The following is a 21,621-nucleotide window of genomic DNA, read 5'->3' as shown; positions in this document are numbered from 1 at the left end:
TTCAATTGTTTTTAGCTTGTCTGTAATAAACAATTGAAGTCTGTTCTTTCGTTTTGAATCACGTGGTAATCTTCCCCTGTCTACTGAGTGCCATATCTAAGGTTTACTGTACCCAGCAAGATAACACATTTCTTCTATCACTCCGTAATACACTATCCATCGATGGCACTGATTCAATTACTCTCGACCAACCGACGTAGTCTACATTATTTGACTTAACTGTCGACACTTCCTGCTACAGCTGTATCTTGTTACCTGCTGCGCTATATCAATCATGTGGTTCTGTGACCTGTTGCGACTTTCAAACAATGTACGAAATGACTTTAGTTGGATAAGCGCGTGTACTGCTATACTTAGTACAGATCAATTTTTCATTAATCACAATTTTATTCAGCACTACGTCTAGTGCTGAAGGCAATTCAGTATTGACGAAAAATCAAGAGATCGGCATCCTTCCATTACCAAAATGGCATACAGTGTTCTTTGCCAGACTGGCTAGATTTGAAAAACTCCACTCATACTTTCACTACTTGTGGTGGTCGCAACTCCATTGCTTTACGTCCTTTGTCTGGTGTCTCTGGAGGCCACAGCTCCACTGCACTAACTATGAAGTACACTCCAAGCATCCTCGCAAACCCTCATGGGTGATTGGTTTCACAATATGATCCCCACTTTTTACTACTAAATTGTATTTATTATGAATTGTTATATCACTGTGCCGTCTTTCTAGATTACTTTGAGTTTCCACGAGTTTTGGGTTTATAAGTTGTGATTTTTTTACTTGATATAAGTCTCTGTCATTATTTGTTCGGGGGCTGATGCTAGTGCATACGTTACGATCAGCGCTTACTTCTCTTAACATAGCATGAGTTACAACTGCTAAGGTAGCTGCATAGAGACATTACACAGCATTCTCATGTGGGACATTTGTTTCCCCTGCAATATCTCCATACAGCTACATGCTATTCGCGACTTTTAAATGACTTGCTCATGATGAAACTGGCTTCACTCGGTACAATAAATTGTAAAAAAAAAAAAAAAAAAATCTGATAGCAACGTGTGGTTTCTGATGGGAACGTCACTCTATGTCTTCTATCTTTTCATTTTGCGAGACCTAGTGGAATATAGGTCACGTAAAAAGAATTAGAGAAACTTAGCCCAGAAAGTATGTTTTCTTCTTCGATATTTACAATGTTTCACAAACAACCAACAGCCATAATTATTTTCAGCCATAATGGATATGTTTGTGCACCGTGACTGTGTAGGATAATTACTTATTTCAAGTTTCTGCTACCAGTCACTTTTTATTTTATGCTTAATCTAACATAATGCAACGCGTTTCGAACATGTTCTGTTTATCTTCAGGCGTTTATAGATGCATATAGAGAAATGATACTTAAAAATAAACAGTCTTAAACTAGATTAATCTAGAACTCTTTGTCCATTGTACAGTAAAAAACAATGGACAAAGAGTTCTAGATTAATATAGTTTAAGACTGTTTATTTTTAAGTAACATTTCTCTATATGCATGTATGTATGTATGTATAAACGCCTGAAGATAAACAGAACATGTTCGAAACGCGTTGTATTATGTTAGATTAAGCATAAAATAAAAAGTGACTGGTAGCAGAAACTTGAAATAAATAACTAACCAACAGCCAGGTTAAAAAGATCCCCTTCTGTTGAATGTTCTGAGAGCCATTTGTAAATACCGCGTGTTTTCAGACGTTTTGCTCAGAACGGCAGCTAGTGAGTGTTGCGGCCTACTTCACTGCTGCTCCGTGTTGCAGAGCCGCCGGCGCTGGTGGAGAACCTGGGCGTGATGGCCGTGGAGCACGACTTGCAGTCGCGGACCCTGCAGCTCTACGTCAACTGGACGGCGCCCACAGGTAAATAGCGGCGTGCTGCCCACACTGCTGTGTGCGTCCGGCAGTAGAGAGTGTTTTGCGAACACAGCAATCAGTGCAAACGATAGGCAGGTCCTTCTTCCTGATACTCTATTACAGTGAAGGCACACATTCACTACTCGCCCAAAACAGTGTGTCCGCCTACTTAATATAGAGTTATACGCATAAGGAAAGTAAGCATACTGCGGTTCTGAGGGGCATCGGTTGGATTAGTCCTTCGCAGCTTTTCGGAGGCACGTGGCACCAGATTTTCATGTACAGGGTGACACACAGGAGACGGACGGTTTTGAACTGCGTATTACTGAGGGCGCGGTGGTGGGAAGTGGTCGTGGTGGGGATAGTTCTGATCCATCCAAGACGCCATTTCATTTACTTAGTCACAACGGAGCAGTGGGACTTGCTACGTGGTGGAGTGTCTGTCTATGACTGTTTCGTGAAAAGTGGTGAGTCAATTATTGCTACGCACCGATTGTTTCGTGCGCGGTTTAATGTCGGTCGACATGGAGCTGTTCCGAGCCGTAGCACAATCCTCAGATGGGTGGAAAACTTCAGATCAACTGGAAACATACTGGATAAGAAGCATCCTGGCCCGAGACGCAGAGTAACGACACCAGAAAATGTTGAAAGGGTAAGACAAGCGGCAGTCAGAAGCCCAGGACGTTCAGCTAGACGTCATGCTAGTGAGTTACGAATCAATCGTGAATCGCTTCGACGAATTTTGCATAAAGAATTAAAATTCCATCCCTTCAAAATGCTCGTTGTCCAACAACTGAAGGAAACTGATTTTGCTGTACGAGAAGACTTCGCTTACAGAATGCAAGTAATTTTGGGATCCAAGGAAAATGAAATTTTATTGATGAGCTCATTTTCATTTAAACGGGACCGTGAATTAAAAACCGTCCGTCTCCCGTGTGTCACCCTGTACAGGTCACACAACTGCCTTAAATTACGGGCTGCTGGTTTGCAGGTGTAGACCTGACGCCAGATTGAATCCCAGATGTTCAGATCTGGCGAAATTGATGGTCAAGACATTAGCATGAGTTCTCTGTAATGCTTCTTAAATGGAGACGTTCTTGAAACTGATTGCAGATGTCAGTTTTCAGTTTACTTATTTTTATTAGTAAAGCTAATGGAGAAAACGTTCCCAAAGTTTCAATGGTGAAATCGCATCCAAGTGCCTGAAAAAGAAATAAATATGTGACGCGACCATCCTACTACGGCCAATTTTTAAACCAGCACACACTAGCTCAGTGAAAGATTCCGTGGATTACTTTCAAGCAAACGTGCACAGTAAACACCTGGAAGAGGTAGTGCTCATTTCACAACCATTCCCGCAAACGTGACGCTATTTCGATGTCACACGCAATATCGACCGCCGCATCATCGGCTATCGATAAGGAAGAGCATGAATATTATAACTCTTCGATTCAGTCGCAGCAATTTTTAGTTGTCCTCTTAGGTTACTGCCTAACCACACACTCGGAAGTCACTACATGTTCGGGAATAGAGAGACAAATATTTGTGAGAAGGGAGAATGTGAATTTTATTGTTACTCGTATCAGTCGCAGCAGTTTCAGCTGTCCTCTTAGGTTTCCGCCTAACCAAATACTCTGAAATCACTACATATTGATTTCATCTTTCTTTCTCAAATCAGACTGAATGTACCGTAAAAAACGTCTAATATTGGAGAACATACTTATATTACAATCACAAGAAAGTAACAGGACGTGGTAACAAAGCTAACAGGAAGAAAAAAAATGCATATAACGGGATGCGAACCAACTAGTTCTGACTCCAGACACCACGACGTTATTCATTACGCTAGCACCTAACCATACAATGTTTAACTCTTGGTGCTCATACTCTATCTGGAAGGCTTATATCGTTGGCGCTTTATTAAATGACATTTAGTGATGATGGTGATGTGTTTGTGATACATTTCAGTGCTCCGTTACATTGAAACGGCACACTGCAAATTATAAAAGAAGTGTGTTTAGTTCTTAATTTGTAAATTATTGAGTATAATAACTCACTCCTAATGGAGCACTCATATATGATGGCCTTAACCGTCGATAAATCATTACGTGACATTTGTTACAGCATTAATTATAATAAATCATCCCAAGAAACGTGTTTTCGTAAATCTCCGGTACGCGCGCATAAAATATTGTGAGAGGCGCGTATCGAATGCTAACGAAAGTCCCTAGCCGATCATGCCGCTGTCGATGTTGTATGTGACGTCAAAATGACGTCACGTTTGTGGGAATTGTTGTGAAACGAGCAGTATTACCCATCTAGAAGATGTGATATATACTCTTCGGTTTTATACATCATCTGCTGGACAGGACTGTGATTCATACTCCCTGGTTTTATAGGCCATGCCTTGGACATTGGATGGACATAACAGACACACAAAGATGATAGACACTCTTCTAGTGTATTATGGCAAGTCCATGCAATAGAACCCATCCAGTGCAAGTGAAATGAAAAGTGCACTATGGGCAACATATTTACACATGATGTAGACAGATGAACATCCCATTCATTGTATGAGCCACATTAGCTGGTGTAAATATGTACAGGCTCAGAGGGATGACAACCTCTAAATTCACAAGAAGGGGCTTCCAAATTTTCCAGTTACAGGTTTCTGGCGGATTCTGAACTTCTAGAGAAGTGTGTCCATGGCAAAAAAAAATGGTTCAAATGGCTCTGAGCACTATGGGACTCAACTGCTGTGGTCATAAGTCCCCTAGAACTTAGAACTACTTAAACCTAACTAACCTAAGGACAGCACACAACACCCAGCCATCACGAGGCAGAGAAAATCCCTGACCCCGCCGGGAATCGAACCCGGGAACCCGGGCGTGGGAAGCGAGAACGCTACCGCACGACCACGAGATGCGGGCTGTCCATGGCAAAACTCGGAACGTAGATGAGTCTCTAAATTCACTGATATGGAAACGATATCCAAAAACCACATTTTAATTCGCAACAGTATTGGAATTGCAACTTATGATATAATTCTTGTATTTAAAGATGAGAACTTAGGGAGGATGAAGGCACTAAACAGAAACGGCCTTAAGATAGGAAATTTCACTCAAGATCTCGAGAAAAATAGATTTACAGCGCCCCTCTGCGGCTGAAAAGTGTAGTTGGAGATGTGGTAAAGGAAAGAAGGCAGTAAATAAGAAACCACAAGAGAAGCCTTGAAGGGAACGAGGACCCTGAATAAAAATCTAGAGCCTTATTAAGTGGTGGCACAGTAAAAAACATTAGGTTGGATTTAAATTGCAGTTCCTGAAAACAATGATTATGAAAGTTTATGTACCGTTTTCTCAGAGTCTCTGAAGGCTACAAGTATGAAACTTTGTACACTCCTTTCAATAAACACGATAAATGTTGTCTCAAGAGTAAATTTTGAAATTCTGAGTATAGGCTGAGATAGGGGCCAAAGTGCTTGGAAATTTGCATGAATTTTATGTTATACTTACAGAGCTATAATTAAAAAATTATTAAAATTCTCTTATTCGATATGTTCAAAAAGATCTAATGAGAGAAGCTTAGTATATGCAAAAAGGTTAAAGATTAAATAGTGAAAATTACGTACAAATCTCTTGAACAGTTTCTGATAAAAATGTACATATGTTATTTTTTGAAAATAAAATTTTTAAACTCCATGTATAACCGAAGAAACGTAACAGTACTCCTGTTCAATTCATTTAAAGCATGGTAGAAAATTTCATTGCTGTATCTTCAAATTGTAGATTTGGTGCATCTTTTGAATAATGTGGGTTTTCCATGATTGTCCGCCCTTAAACCACTGTAGCACGATTATGATCTTGCGACACAACTATCCTGCTATCGCTGTCGGGCAAGAAAGACATCAAGGATGCAGCGATACAGGTGGTCCACAATAATGATGATGTAACACACAGCTGTCATTGTGCTTTCAGTTACTACTACAGGTCCGTGGAAGCCTGGGTGTATGTCTCCTACAGCAAAATGCTGACCTCATCGATCTGCATCCATTTCATGGTGTATGTTTTGAGCTGCTGTTCGCCTAAATGATAGTGGACCTGGACATGACCACAGACCTGGTGTAGCAAGAAATGTGATCCATCCGACCAAGGAGCAAGTCTACACTTAGCCGTCGTCAGTCCAGTCTCAATGATCTTGTGCCCACTGCAGTCTTAGTTAAAGATGTCATCGGGTCAAAACGGGAACATGTGTGCGTTGTCGGCTGCAGAGTGCATTGTTTAACAATGTGCACTGAACAATATGCTCTGAAATATCCGCTTCCCACGCCCAGGTTCCCGGGTTTGATTCCCGGCGGGGTCAGGGATATTCTCTGCCTCGTGATGACGGGGTGTTGTGTGATGTCCTTAGGTTAGTTAGGTTTAAGTAGTTCTAAGTTCTAGGGGACTGATGACCATAGATGTTAAGTCCCATAGTGCTGAGAGCCATCTGAAATATCTGTTGCTTGCATCTATAATCCAATGTGGCACTGATTGCCAACTATCCTGCTGTACAGAGCGAAAATCTCCAACCACCACGTTGTTCTATGACGAGGCGTGGACGTCCGACATCTTGCTACATACCTAGTTCGATAGATGTTCACAATAGTTGTGCACGAACAGAAAAATAGCTTAATCAGCCCATAACAGTGTGCCTTTTGTCAGAGCAATAAATTGGAACACCTACAACAGTCCTTACGTTGTCATTTGTTATATGGCTACCAGTTTCGGTAATTCAGTGCAGTGCACCATCTTCAGGCCTTAGTTGACCGTGAGGGGGTTAACGCTATCCATATACACGATTCATCAGTAGCCAGCATCTGTACCTTATAACACTCCTGTCCTTCTGCTACTACTGTACCATAACCTCGAAGCTGGTGGCAGGTTGTGAAATAAAACTGTCTTATTAAAGCAATTATGGTATAAAGCAACAGAGCAGTGTTACCGTCTGAGAGGAATTTTGTTATATTGACCGTGTTGTACCTAACGGAGGTGGCTTATCGGAAATGAAAGTCAGAATTACGTAAATATTTGAACAGTAACAAACAAAATTTTGCCTATCTGCACTGTTTAACGTATAAAGAAACCGGTCGCCAGCCTAACTAGGCAAGAGAATGATTAACATTCTCGTCCAAGAAAATAGTTATTAGTGATTTTAACGGATAAACACGACCTACACTTTGTCACACGCGAGTGCAATGAACTCTGACACATACATATGTTTACGGTAAGATTGAAACTAACAGTTAGAGCAGCACAAACTATTTGCAAACATATAACAGATACCGAAACACTCTATTACATTCAGGACTTGTTCAAACTGAATGGTCTTTATATCATTACTATTAACATTCACTGCAGGATCATAAATTGTACATAGGTTAAGTCTCTCTCAGTTAAATACTTTACTATTTAAAATGAAAGTTAATTGGAATCCACTAACAGGTTGCTTCTCACTATCATTTGAATAAAGATATTATGGTTTTCCTAATTAGTTGTCTTTCCGTTACTTGTTGCCGAGCATTAACACAATAGACAAGCTGTGGATCCTGTTATACTATTAATATGCACTTCTAATACACAACAGAGACAAACACTTAGCAAACATGAGTATATACTGTTTCACAACTGCAGTTTTCCACTTTTACTACCGTGAGACACAAAATTAACATCAATGTAAGATACTGACTCACCTTCTGCGATTTACAACAGGCAGTAATGTGATCATTTACTAAACAAAACTTTATAAGCCTCAGTCTTAAGAACTTTTAATTTGAAGTTGGCAACAACACATTAATAAGCAGTTTTACTAGGAAAATTATTTTTATCAAGCATCATTAACTTTAACTCATTCTCTTGCCACATTAACTTTAACTTTCTTTTTACTATGTTCAAGAGGCATTAATTAGCAAAACACTGGTCTTTAATGTTCTTTCAGTAGGGGCACTCGGTAATTACTTTAGTTCAAACGGAGAGGAACCTGAGAGGTGTTATGATAAGGAAAAAATCAAGGTCGGTGCATAAATTCAGTTACAAATTACCTCATATCTGTGCACACTAAAACATCCAGTAAGCTGATCCTTCACTGTACAGTGTACATCATTACAGTATTACGTTACAGTGATTGCGCAACGTGGTGGCAACTGCATGTTGGTAGGTGGATTCGCAGGCAGAATTGCTGGACTCTGGCCCCTCTTGGTGGTGATGATGAATACCAAATCCAGAATCGTTCCAGCTATTTATCCATCCATCCGAGGCATTGGACAGTAGCAGAAAAAGCGTCTCTCGGAACCAGGACAATATGCAACTATTACATGGCAGTGCATAGTTTGGTAGCTCGTCCACAACTCGTAGCTCGTCCCTGACTGGTAGCTCATTCCCGACTGACTCTTGGTTCCACCTTTTCTACTTAGGCCAACCACAATTTGCGCACGCTACACAGTTCCATTCCCGAGGGGAACCACAACAACTTTTACATGCAGAATTACTAAGAATCCTAAGTGAAGGTCAGCAGTTTACATAACAGCAAACAAATACAATAAATAAAACAGAACATTTGCACATATTGACATTTCTACCAAAAATTATTCACACAAAATTACAATTATATACAGTAAGTTTTGTTCCCTCCAAATGGGACTAAGAATTTAAATGACTGATATACTACATTGCATAGAATCAAACCAAGACATCATAGTTTTAACAAAGAAAGGAGTATACAGTTTTATGTTATCTATTCAATCAAACACATTTACAGAAGTTCAACGATGTAATATTAAATAAAACAAAAGCAAAATAAATCAGTAGAGTATTAGAGCTATGGTGTTACAACCTGGTTTTCGCAGACTACCTGTAACAGCGATGTTGTCTCTCCAGATATTGAACTATGGTTAGAGAGGCAACATCGCTGTTACAGGTAGTCTGCGAAAACCAGTTATACACTACTGGCCATTAAAATTGCTACACCAAGAAAAAATGCAGATGATAAACGGGTATTCATTGGACAATTATATTATACTAGAACTGACATGTGATTACATTTTCACGCAATTTGGGTGCATAGATCCTGAGAAATCAGTACCCAGGACAATCACCTCTGGCCGCAATAACGCCCTTCATACGCCTGGGCATTGAGTCAAACAGAGCTTGGATGGGATGTAGAGGTACAGCTGCCCATGCAGCTTCAACACGATACCACGGTTCATCCAAAGTAATGACTGGTGTGTTGTGACGAGCCAGTTGCTCGGCCACCATTGACCAGACGTTGTCAATTGGTGAGAGATCTGGAAAATGTGCTGACCAGGGCAGCAGTCGAACATTTTCTGTATCCAGAAAGGCCCGTACAAGACTTGCAACATGCGGTCGTGCATTATCCTGCTGAAATGTAGGGTTTCACAGGTATCTAATGCAGGGTAGTGCCACGGGTCGTAACACATCTGAAATGTAACGACCACTGTTCAAAGTGCCGTCAGTGCGAACGAGAGGTGACGGAGACGTATAAAAAATGGCACCCCATACCATCACGCCGGGTGAAACGCCAGTATGGCGATGATGAATACACGCTTCCAATGTGCGTTCACCGCGATGTCGCCAAACACGAATGCGACCGTCATGATACTGTAAACAGAATCTGGATTCATCGGGAAAAATGACGTTTTGCCATTCGTGCCCCCAGGTTCGTCGTTGAGCACACCATCGCAGGCGCTCCTGTCTGTGAAGCAGCGTCTAGGGTAACCGCAGCCATAGTCTCCGAGCTCGTAGTCCATGCTGCTGCAAACGTCGTCGAACTGTTCGTGCAGATGGTTGTTATCTTGCAAACGTCCCCATCTGTTGACTCAGGGATCGAGACGTGGCTGAACGATCCGTTACAGCCATGCGGATAAGATGCCTGCATCTCGACTGCTAGTGATACGAAACCGTTGGGCTCCAGCACGGCGTTCCGTAATACCCTTATGAACCCACCGATTCCATATTCTGCTAACAGTCATTGGATCTCGGCCAACACGAGCAGCAAAGTCGCGATACGATAAACCGCAATCGCGATAGGCTACAATCCGACCTTTATCAAAGTCGGAAACGTGATGGCACGCATTTCTCGTCCTTACACGAGGCGTCACAACAACGTTTCACCAGGCAACGCCGGTGAACTGCTGTTTGTGTATGAGAAATCAGTTGGAAACTTTCCTCTTGGCAGCACGTTTAAGGTGTCACCACCGGCGCCAACATTGTGTGATTGCTCTGAAAAGCTATTCATTTGCGTATCACAGCATCTTCTTCCTGTCGGTTAAATTTCGCGTCTGTAGCACGTAATCTTCGTGGAGTAGCAATTTTAATGGCCAGTAGTGTAGTTGTTGGCCACTGATGGACCGTATATACGGAAGGTGTTACATCAGCGACAGCTAAGGGTTGAAAATGGTGCACTGAAGCGCCGAAACTGGTAGCCACATAACAAATGACATCGTAAGGACGGATGTAGGAATTCCATTTTATTACATAGGTTGGACATAGAAACACAAAGTTTTTATATCAGTTTTTTCCATTTGCATCCCGCGTTATAGCTACAGTGATTCACCATTCCCCTCTGCTCTGCTTCTAAACTTTCTTTAAGCCTTTCTCAAACAGAGTAAGATTTGCTGTAAGTTTACTTACTGGCCCGTGCGAAGGCTCCCAAGCAGGCTCTGTTGTATACTAGGTGGCTTCCCCGCAGGGAGGTTTTCATGTTTCCCGTGATTGCCCCAGCGATGTTTCGCTTGTAGAATTCTCTGAAGCCTACCACTGCTGGTGAATCAGGAGTCTTGTTTAGCATGTGATATCACAGGCTGCAAGGCGAGGTCTCACAGAGAACACTGGTCTGCCCGTGGGACGCCCACCTGCTGCTCTGCAAACCTTTCTCGAACAATTTTAAGGAAACTTTTTAGTAAAAAATTTCGTAATCTCGTTTTTCAGGTTCATGAAAACCTGATTTACACCTCGTTAATGATCATGGTTATTGTGTTATTTCGAAATCAGGAAACCCGCTGCATGAAATTTCAGTTCTCTGCACTGAGAAATAGGGATCTCCATCAGTTTTCGTTTCGTTCATATTATTGTTGCGTATAAAATATATCCAACATACCGAGTTATTCTTTAAACTTCGAAGGAGATCTGAATCTATTATCAATCTAGAGAAAATGGATTGTGTGTAACGCACTTATTTATGCTATTGCATGCTAATGATGAAAACAGAATGAAATTTTATAACGTCCCTGATGTCTCATAAACGATATGAGATATTGAATCTAGATTTTGGCAAATGGTCTACCAAAACATGGAAGTAACTACACAATTTTTCAGTGGAGTATTGTGATTTCTTGAGGGACATCTACAGCTTATGACACGAGAATTGCCGTGGGTTTTGCAATAATGTATTGTAAATGAAGAAATTACAGATTTGTTTCTGTACCGAAAATGTACTTTTTCATAAACTAGTGACGTGTCTTGCCCTCAGTTGCTTGGTTGATAATACACTGTTTCATGATTCCGCAACAATTTCAACTGCGTTAGAATGATAGAGAAATTAATCTTTGTAAATTCTGCTGCGTTTTGACAAAAGCAACAAATTTTAACATGGCAACAAAAGAAGTTAGGCAGTACTCAAAACTCGTAATTAATGAAGCTTCTCTGAAAAAAAAAGGTGTAAGAAGTGAACGGAAAACAAATCGCTTCTTCTGTTGAAATTTTGGCTGATTCCTGTACTGTAGTACAGTGTATTTTTAATAATGAATGATTAGGACTGAAACTTCGTAAAGGATTTTATTTCTGTATCCCAACGACATGAGAAATGTGAATGCTGTTCCAACGCTTCCCCATCAATCAAGACGTCCTTGGGGGCCTTTAGCTCGCTCAGGTCACGACGCAGGCTGTGCAGGCAACCCGCAAGGCAACCGCATTGGGTTGCGTTCACGCACTGCTGTGTCGCATCTAACGCTTGTCATCATATGATTTATTAACGCTTCGCACTTCTTAGTGAACGCAGCTATAACGATGCCTTCACGAAATACAATGGGCGTTCAAAAAGTTTTGCACAGTCGTCTCTAATGTTTTTATTTTTTGCAGAGGGAGAACGAAATTTTTTGTGAACGTACATGGAACATTTAGCTATACATTGAGCCTACTCAATGTAGCCTCCATCAGCTGTGGCGAATCTGGCCCAACGTTCTTTCCATGATGTAAATGCACTTTCGTAAAATTCTGGGGACTGACTTTTACACCATCGCTTGACACAGAAAATAGCGTATTTCTCACTATCAAATGTTTTACCGCGCAGGTGGGCATTCAGACGACCAAAGTGGTAAAAATCAGACGGAGCCAAGTCGAGAATGTAGGGAGGATGAGGAACAATTTTCCAATCCAGTTTCCTGATTTTTCTCCTGCGTCATAAAGGCTGTATGGGGTTTGGCATTCTCATGGTGTAGTCTCATAAGCTCACCCTGAAGCCGTGGTCTGTGGGTCTTGATGGCACGTCGCAGCTTGTCCAATGACAAACAGTAACGGTCCCGGTTAATTGTGGAGCCAGGTTCCAAAAAGTCAATGAAAATGAAACTACACTGATCTCAGAAGAAGGAGGCCATTACCTTTCGGCCTGCTGTTCGTGAAAGTCTTGGTTTCGTCTTCCGAGCGGAACCCGGATGACACCAATCCATGGATTGGGTTTTGCTCTTTGGTTCGGACAAAAACAACCCTGTTTCATCCTGGGTAAAGACGCCGTCAAAACACTGTTTCCACTCTTCGGTAAAGGTCTACATGGAACCCTCGCACACATTCTTCCTCATCGGTTTCATTTCTCTTGTCAATAACCTAGGCACCCAGCGGGTACAGATTTTTCTGTACCCTAGTGACTAATACCGCACTACCCAATGACAAACGAGTCGTCGTTTCGTGTCGTCACACATCTGTCATTTTGGATGATTTGATTAATGGTCTCCTTATTCACATCACTCACTGCCATCGGTGGTCTAGCGCATCGTGGATTGTCCAGTAGAGAGAAATCATCTTATGTAAACCTCTGCAACTACCGCTGGATACTGCTGCGGCCCACTGTGTCCTCCCCACAAACAGGGAGCAACTTCCTGTGAATCGAGGTGACAGAGTCATCGCCGGTCTTGGAGAGGAACTCCATCACCGACCGTTGTCGCAACCTGGCAACTACTTCACTGTCCATTATGGCTCACCTGTAAATAAAAGAAAATTCTTTTATATATCAACTTATAGGTAAATGTTCCAAGTATGTTCATAAAAAAATTCATTCTCCTTCTGCAAAAAATATAAAAATTAGAGACGACTGTGCAAAACTTTTTGAAAGCCCTTTGTAATTCGTTACCATTCTCTCTTTGGTGGGAAGACCAATCCTTATTTTTTGAAAAAGCTGGGTTGTCTCAGTGACTAGTGTGCAATGAGATGGTTAATATAATGAAGGAGTGTAAGATTCAGCGTCCCTACGTTTCCCTTCCCGCCTCGCAGTTTGATGAGCTGGACGGCAATGCAAGGTAGCAATTCGTTGCCACACTCAGGGGCCAAGTACAGGGTGGTTATAATTAAATATCCGCTAGTTGAACCAGTGTAGACGGAAAAATATTTACCGTATGTATAACCAACTTTGAAGGAATGATGTTCAGACCGTGCGGTGCAGGACTTTCATTGTTAGTGTCATGACTTTCCGTTAGGCGCCAGTAGTGGTACGGGCCGGTCGGGGTGGCCGAGCGGTTCTCGGAGCTACAGTGTGGAACCGCGAGACCGCTACGGTCGCAGGTTCGAGTCCTGCCTCGGGCATGGATGTGTGTGATGTCCTTAGGTTAGTTATGTTTAAGTAGTTCTAGGGGACTGATGACCTTAGAAGTTAAGTCCCATAGTGCTCAGAGCCATTTTGAAGTGGTGGTACGGCTACGTAGGGTGGAAACATAAGCATCAGTGTCTATTACAGTATGCGACTGGACAAGGTGAGCCGTAGTTAACCCGTAAAGCTGTTTTTTCAAAACAACAGCAATAGTGCTGCCGCTCTTTGCGAGTATCGATCACTTAAAGGAACACGATGAGGTTCTCTTTCCGCACCGGCGTTGAAGAACATGGTTTGGAAGTTCGAATTAAATGACAATTTTAGAATTACTGCTGGGAGAGGCCGACGGCCAATAGCACCACAAATTGTTGAAGAAGTTACTGTTGGCATGACTAAGAATGGTGGACGCAAAGTGCGACCCTTGAGCAGTGCACGGGATGTGTCAACGCATCTGAACGTTCCATGGTCCACCTGAGATGGTCCAGGAAGCAGCAGAGCAATCTCTGGTGCGACTCCAGGCTGCTGAGGATGCAGATGGTCGTCACATTCAACAACGTTAGTAAGATCTCATGTTAAAAAAAAAGGTTTTTCTCTAAAAGGTTTGTTCGTTATTTCTCTTCCGCATGTCCTTAAAAATGTTCCGAAAAAACTTCATTGTCCTACGATCACTCATTAGCCATGGGAACCATGTCAGTAGCAGAAGTTTACTACTTAAACCTAACTAACCTAAGGACATCACACATATCCATGACCGAGGCAGGATTCGAACATGCGACTGTAGCGGTCGCGCGGTTCCAGACTAAAGCGCCTAGAACCGCTCGGTCACTGCGGCCGGTTTCGATTTTTATGCCCACAGTAGTATGCTTAAAGCCACAGGAGGTGAAGAAATTTAAAGGACTGTCAATAAAATTCTTCTGGGCTGTTGGCCGCATTTTCAGTATATAAAATTGTCCGACGTTTCGGCCACTAATTCAAATGACCTTACTCACGGCTTTGTGTTGAGCCGACTGCTGAATGAGAGAGCCTTCAGATCTTATATAGAACCGGAGGAAACTGTTTCGCCACGGTCGCAGGTTCGAATCCTGCCTCGGATATGGATGTGTATGTTGTCCTTAGGTTAGTTGGGTTTGAGTAGTTCTAAGTTCTAGGGGACTGATGACCTCAGAAGTTAAGACCCATAGTGCTCAGAGCCATTTGAACCATTTGAAACTGTTTACGTAATTTGACAGCTTACTTCAGGATAGGAGGAGAAGTATTAGGCGTTCTTCATTTGTCTTTATATTGTTTCTTGTCATTGGTGGATAAAGACGTGCTTGACTGGTGTTTACATTATTTCTTGGTATTGATGGAAACAGGGGAACTAGAAACAAAAGGTAGCTGTGACGTATCGTGGTTTACTTGTTGCCAGATGCGGTCTGCGGCGTGCCTGCGCTCTCTGTATGTACAGTACGACCACCGCGGTCTCCCGCACGCTTCTGTGAGTTGCTTTGCGCGCGCCGTCCTCCTGTAGCGTTGTTACTGCTGGCAGCCATGCCGCCGGAAGGAGTTTGCCTCTCCTAACGAACAGTGTTTCGTCGGGTCTGAGATATCTACATGGGTTAGGAAAAAAACTGAAGGAGGAAGGCCAAACTTTCGCTGCTTAGGCATTAGCATTTGATGACACCACCGATGTAGCAGACTACTTGCAACTTGCAACTTTTGGCGGGGTGTTGACTCGAACTGCTGGTTTTCGAGGAGCTATTAGATGTGATGGATTAAACAGCCACAGGTCTCGATATATTTGACGTTGTATGTGAATCCACTGAGATCGTTTGTTTGCCATGGAACAGGTTCTTTTCTCTGCTGTCAGATGGAGCAGCACAGGTGGTTGGGAGTCAGCAAGGTATTGTGTGTCGCATGAAAGAAAAAATCAAGACCGAATATGACAAAGATGTGTTTTATCGATCAGTATTTACGCAAAAAGTGTGAGGTTGGTGAAGTCATGAAGATCGTGGCAGAATTTGTGAATTTTGCAAGGTGCCATGTTGTCAGTCACGACCCGTTTAACGAATTTTTGCAAGATCTGGAAGCACCTTAGGGGTACGATTGGTTAGGAGAGACAAAATTTTCGACGTATTATTTGCAGTTCCGAAGGAAATTGCCCTATTTATTGAAATGACAAGAGAGATGCAGCCAGTACTCAGTGATGACAAACGGGTTGTCCACTTGACCTTTCTCACTGATATTAGTGGACCCTAAAATCACTTAAATTTGTCTCTTCAAGGATCTGTTTCTTCCTAGCATGTACGATAAAATCAATGCACTCATGGGCAAACTCCGACTATCTGAAAGGTAGCTTTCTACAGGAAAAATAAGGTTTTTCGAAAGATTTTCGTCACTACAATCACGTCTAGGCTCATGTTACGCAGCTTATCCACAAAATATCATGCAACTGAGTCAGTCTTTGAAGACAGGGTCTAAGAACCTATGTAGCCCAAATATGAATTAAAATTATTTAGCGCGCTGTTTGCCTCTGCACCAGATACTGTACTTTCGCAAATGCAATTGAAACTAATTGATTTGTAAAACTGCCTTCTGCTCAGGAACGGATACTGAAACACAAATAATGCGTTAAGTGGGTATTATGATCTTCATCAAGAAGAGATTCCGAAGTTACACAGGAATATCTGTATTTGGCGTAACACATTGCTGTGAAGATTCGTTTTCCGTAATAACGAGGATAAAAATTGCAGGAAGGTCCGTTTCACGACCCAGTACTGAAGAGCGTTCTTCATCTTACGGCAGCAAGGAGTCTGATGCCGACGAAACATTTCATCTCTTGTAGCCAAAAACATATTGTTCTAAAAACGTAATAAAAGATTTTGAGGTGAAGGATTTCGATGGAAGTGGTGCTTGCCTGGGGGTAGTGTGAGCTTGTGTAGATTTATGACACAATGCTTTATTTGATTAACAACAATTTACAAAGCCAGAGCACACACATAAATAAGACAAACACTTGCACTCGATCTTCAAATCAGTTAAATTCAAGTGAAACAATAATACAAAAACAAATACTACCCCACAGTAATAAAATAATGAAAATTCGAAAGAGGACGCTAAGAATGTACATTAGTACTTCACTCAAGAGACATGTATACATATAAATCACAGGAAATATAGCTTCGGCCCACAGAAACAGACTTTAAAAGGGAGACAGAAATAATACTTCACAACAACGCTAGCTTACCGGAAAATATCACTTAACTACACACTGGTGAAACAACACATATAAACATCACACTCTACAGTGACACATAGGCTACCATGCAGTCGAGCTGGTGATAGTATTACAAAGTTTTTCTCTTTGATCGAGTAGGTCACACCGTGTCCTAGCCATGCCTTTACCGTTCAAGCACCACAATATAAGCACTGCTCTACCAATACAAGCGCAATACAGTCCCACTGTATTTTGAAGGTTGAAATCCTTGTCACACATTAATGTCAACGCAAAAGCAGTTGGGTGCAGACTCAGATGCAGAAGCCACTCTTATGTTTTGCTTTAGAGCCTTCGCATGAGAAACTGTCTTTCACATTTCCTCCCGAGCTCCCAGCTGCCGTGTCTTCTGCAGGTATGGAGGAAACATCGTCTGCTGACCCAGCCAAACGATGTTCACGTGACAGCCGGCTGCACCCTGTGTTGACCGCTGCATTCGAGCTGCTCTGCTGCCTCCTCTGGTCTCTCCGAATTCATGCCACTGTCTGTTTCTCCAGCGCCCATCTCTTTTCATCAGCATCAATCGAGTTCCGCTATGCAACACCCTCAGGTTACGGCTGCGGTCAACCTCCGACCACCCATGCCAATGCCTAGCGCAGCTGACTAGCCATGCCATGCCCGGCATTGAACCCAAGGCATATCTGACGACGTCCTCAGCGGGTCGCAGCACTGGCTCCTGTTTGGAAATTGGAAATTTATGGTAAGTTCCTATGGGATCAAACTGCTGAGGTCTTCGATCTCTAGGCTTACACGCTAATGAATCTAACTAACTTAGGCTAAGGACAACACATACACCCATGCCCGATGGAGGACTCGAACCTCCGACGGGGAGAGCTGAGCGAACGGGGCAAGGCGTCTAAGACCGCACGGCTACCCCGCGCGGCTGGCTCCTGTTTATGGAGTTCAAATAGCACCAAATTTTTTTCACAGCGGGCCGGATAACTGACCAAATGATGGCTCATTCTGTAGAATACCTAGGTACAATAATTAAGAATTGAACATTGTAAATTTAAGTCATATACCAACCAGGAGGTCTCCACACGTGTAAAGATCTCCTGACATTCTAAACAGAATATTTAAATTTAAATTCTATCACGACGTATCATTGAGACCCAGGGAAAAGTATCGGGATTAGTTTAAGGAAATCACGTAGAAGAGTGGCCCAACCTGCTGCGTCATTTATCGTTCCCAAACAAATATTTTTATTTAAAAAAATTGTATCATAAGCAAACTAACAGTTACCAAGATTCGTACCAGGTTCACATAAATAGTTAAGGTTCTTAAATTAATATCATAAAGCATAAGGACATTTGTGTTATACATAAAACTATAAATGATACTCGAAGGACATGTCAGCTGTACAATACAATGGCGGCACGATCACAAACAGTTAACTCGTTAAATAAAGCTGCGGCCGCACTCTGTCCGCGCGACCAGCATCACAGCTGTGGGCTGATCCCACAACAGCACTTGAATATAAGTTCAACAAACGTAAAATAAACGACATTAAAACGCATACATTTTCACAGCGACGGTAACCTCCAGGCCTATTCTAAGTCAAGAAATTGGACACAAGTACGTATAATGTTGGTACTCAGAGTCCATTAGCCAGCTCATCACTAGGAGGTACACAGTCACATTAAATCTAGCTTTTACGGACATTACCAGGGAGCGTAAGGCAAAAGGCGACACCTTTGTGTCATAAGACAATGTTATTCTGCTCCCATATAGATAAGATACGGCCAAGCAAACAGTAATGCTGCACTGATTGGCCACAAGGCAGTTACAGACAAATCAAGTTAATTAGGCCTACTTAAATGAAGTATCGGGCCCCTAAAACACTATTAAAATGATAATGACAATTAAACCCTTACTTTAAAAAAAAATCAAGAAACCCAGTACTCGGTTTGCCCAAAGGCTTTCATCACACGCATCTCTAGGCAATTTCAAGATGTGTGGTTTTCCAGATTTCCAGACATAAATCTTTGTGACTTCTGGTTGTGGGGATATGTGAAAGATTGTGTATATTAGGCATGTATCTGGGCTCTTCCTGATCTGACCGATAGCATACGACGACATTGGATATGCCGAGAGCAACTGTCGACTGGGCAAATGTCACGGATGCAGCATGTTGATGAGTCAGGAGACCATATCCCAATAAACTTTCAGAAAGTCCGTTATCGTGCGTTTGATCGTTCCTCCACGCCTAAGACAGCGTTTGAAGAATATTTTAACCTACTTTCAATAACCAAAAAGTTTACCGCAAGTGGAAATTTCGCTAACACCGTCATAAAACGCATTTTGGTAAAGTACCCTTATATCATCTGAATAATTTGTTGCCGCAAATGAAACTATAATGAAAACATAGTGCGGTTCTTCGATGACACACCGATGCCGCTTCAACATTTATATGTCAAATAGTTTGCCGGTTTGAGTAAGCTGAACGAAATGTGAGGGAATACATGTGTTCTGCCTGGGACGTGGCAACTCTTCGCTTTGCTTCCACTAGCTCCTTCCCAACTGTCAACCAGAAAGTTATTTTGAACGCACAGTACGTTAGGTTGGAATATGGCAGTTTGCCTGTGAATTGGTGAAGGTGTAGAAAACTTTGTTTTGGTGACAGACTGATGTTTAGCTCATCCTGAGGTCTAGATCAGGTTGGAAGATGACAGTTTGCCTGTTAGATGTTGATCCCATTTGAAACACGTTTCAAGTGTCCTCGGAATTTTTCGTGGTGACATGTTCAAGTAAAATCTTCTTGGACAGGATTTTATTGATATTTCAAGTGCTTTTCCTAAGATACTGAATTTTCATATAGGTTTCAGTGTCTTTTTTTTACCTGAGTATTATTTATTGTGCTTGAAATTTCATACCACGTTAGTCACGTATATATAACCAGTAAAATTTCCTGCCCCCCCCCCCCCCTCCCCGCCTACGGAATGATGTATCAGGTATAGGAATTAGTGATAGGCCTATATGCTGGATTACATTTTATTTATATTTTTGTTTATCCTTATCTGATTGTGGCCATCAGGTCTCTTACGTACGACCGCGGTTTGACACGCGCAGTACCATTTTTACATCGTAGTTACGTAAGAAATAACCATTTTAATACAACAAATAGTATTAAAATGATTTGAGTGTCTGAAGTGGCAAAGTGAGTAAATAATACGAGCTATGAAGAAATAAAGTTAATACTGACATACTTGAACTACTGTAGCTGCTGTGCCTAATAATGACACTAATATTGATAATAATAATAATAATAGTAACAATGTAATAATAAAGACAATAACAACAATTATGATAGTGGCAGATACAAAAGAATTTACAGGTGTTCAAAATAGTTGTTTTCTCATATAGAGAGTTCTGAGGAAAGTAAATTAAGGAAATTTAAAGAGATTGCATCAGCTAAGAATACTGCGTAATGAAGAAGATCTGGTTGAAAAGAAGGAGTGTGCAAAGGGTTAATGGTAATCCTTACTCTTGCGTTAACTGTCTTATGAAGCTGGAAATGTTATTCGGTTCTCAAATGTAATGCGGAAGCTTATGAGTCGGGTTCCTGCAACTGAAAAGGTCTTCAAGAAAGTGGCTGAACGAAGGTGTAGGACAGAGAAGGATTTGCTCTGATGGGAACAGGTTTGAATCACAGTGTTCGTTGATAAGACAGCAGAGAAGACTAGAAGGTATGGAAATCTCTGCAGTCGTCAGAACGCAGCCAGCGTAGCCGTGCATATGGTTGCAAAATATAATCAACAAGTCGAACATCACAGATATAACGAATATAGGCATTTGTAAACAGTTCCAGTCACCGTCAGCCTTACTGAAAAAGGCCTTGTAGGATAACGTCCCTATAATCAATAAATCGAAGTATAAATGTACAAGTTTCTTTTTCAGGTTAAGAGGAAATACCTTTTTATATTTTTGGATGGTATGCAGAGGTGCTGATGTTTCATATGACCCCCTTCCCGCATGTAACCCAGATCCAAGATGGCGGATTTGAAGATGATCGCTGCTCTCGCCACAAGTTCGCCCCCATCTACAGACAACCCATCCCAGACGCTATTATGATTCTTGACACCGTTCGACTTTTATAGGGTTGTATCCAGGCTTTCGTCTCACCCAGTGGAATGAACATTTAATACTGTACAACTTGGAGATACAGAGGTGACTTATAACAATTTGGTCTTTGCTTTCTTTCTACGACGACACTTGCGTTTGATTTGGCTACTACTGACAACCGAATAGTTTGGCGGCAGTTCAAATAGTGATCAGTTCCGAAGATATAGTTTTCATTGAGTATTCTTATTAAGTTGCTGCAATGAGCCAATGAATCCGTATGGAAGATTTGTACAATTTAAAGGACCAGAAGGAAATATTAGATTGGTTCATGACCAGTGGATTCATCGGGAAAAGAGAGGGTATGATGTGTGCCTATCATAAATAAAGCTAGTACGAATTACACATTAGGCATCAATGCGTAGTTGATTGGAAGAAATATTATAGAGCAGTGTATATCACTGCATACTTAGAGAAAAACGGAAAAATTTATGGGAAAGATGTAATTGTGAAATTGCTGAATCATAAGGGTTATGGGCATTTCACACCCTTGGAAGACACACTGGTAAACGGTC

The 21,621-nt window shown here is 41.8% G+C and overlaps 1 protein-coding gene across 1 annotated transcript in view; it reads left to right on the top strand.

The window, feature by feature from the left end:
- Nucleotides 1–21,621, top strand: part of LOC124605960 — a 661,483-nt gene that overhangs the window by 419,077 nt on the left and 220,785 nt on the right. The window contains exon 3 of the mRNA XM_047137923.1: nucleotides 1,792–1,890. Coding sequence (XP_046993879.1) covers nucleotides 1,792–1,890 — 99 coding nt within the window. The remainder of the gene's footprint in view (nucleotides 1–1,791; nucleotides 1,891–21,621) is intronic.

The sequence above is a fragment of the Schistocerca americana genome, chromosome 3 (assembly GCF_021461395.2).
Source record: "Schistocerca americana isolate TAMUIC-IGC-003095 chromosome 3, iqSchAmer2.1, whole genome shotgun sequence".
In the NCBI taxonomy this organism is placed as follows: domain Eukaryota; kingdom Metazoa; phylum Arthropoda; class Insecta; order Orthoptera; family Acrididae; genus Schistocerca; species Schistocerca americana.
The sequence above is the reverse complement of the archived record's forward strand: the minus strand, read 5'-3'. Positions and strand labels throughout refer to the sequence as shown.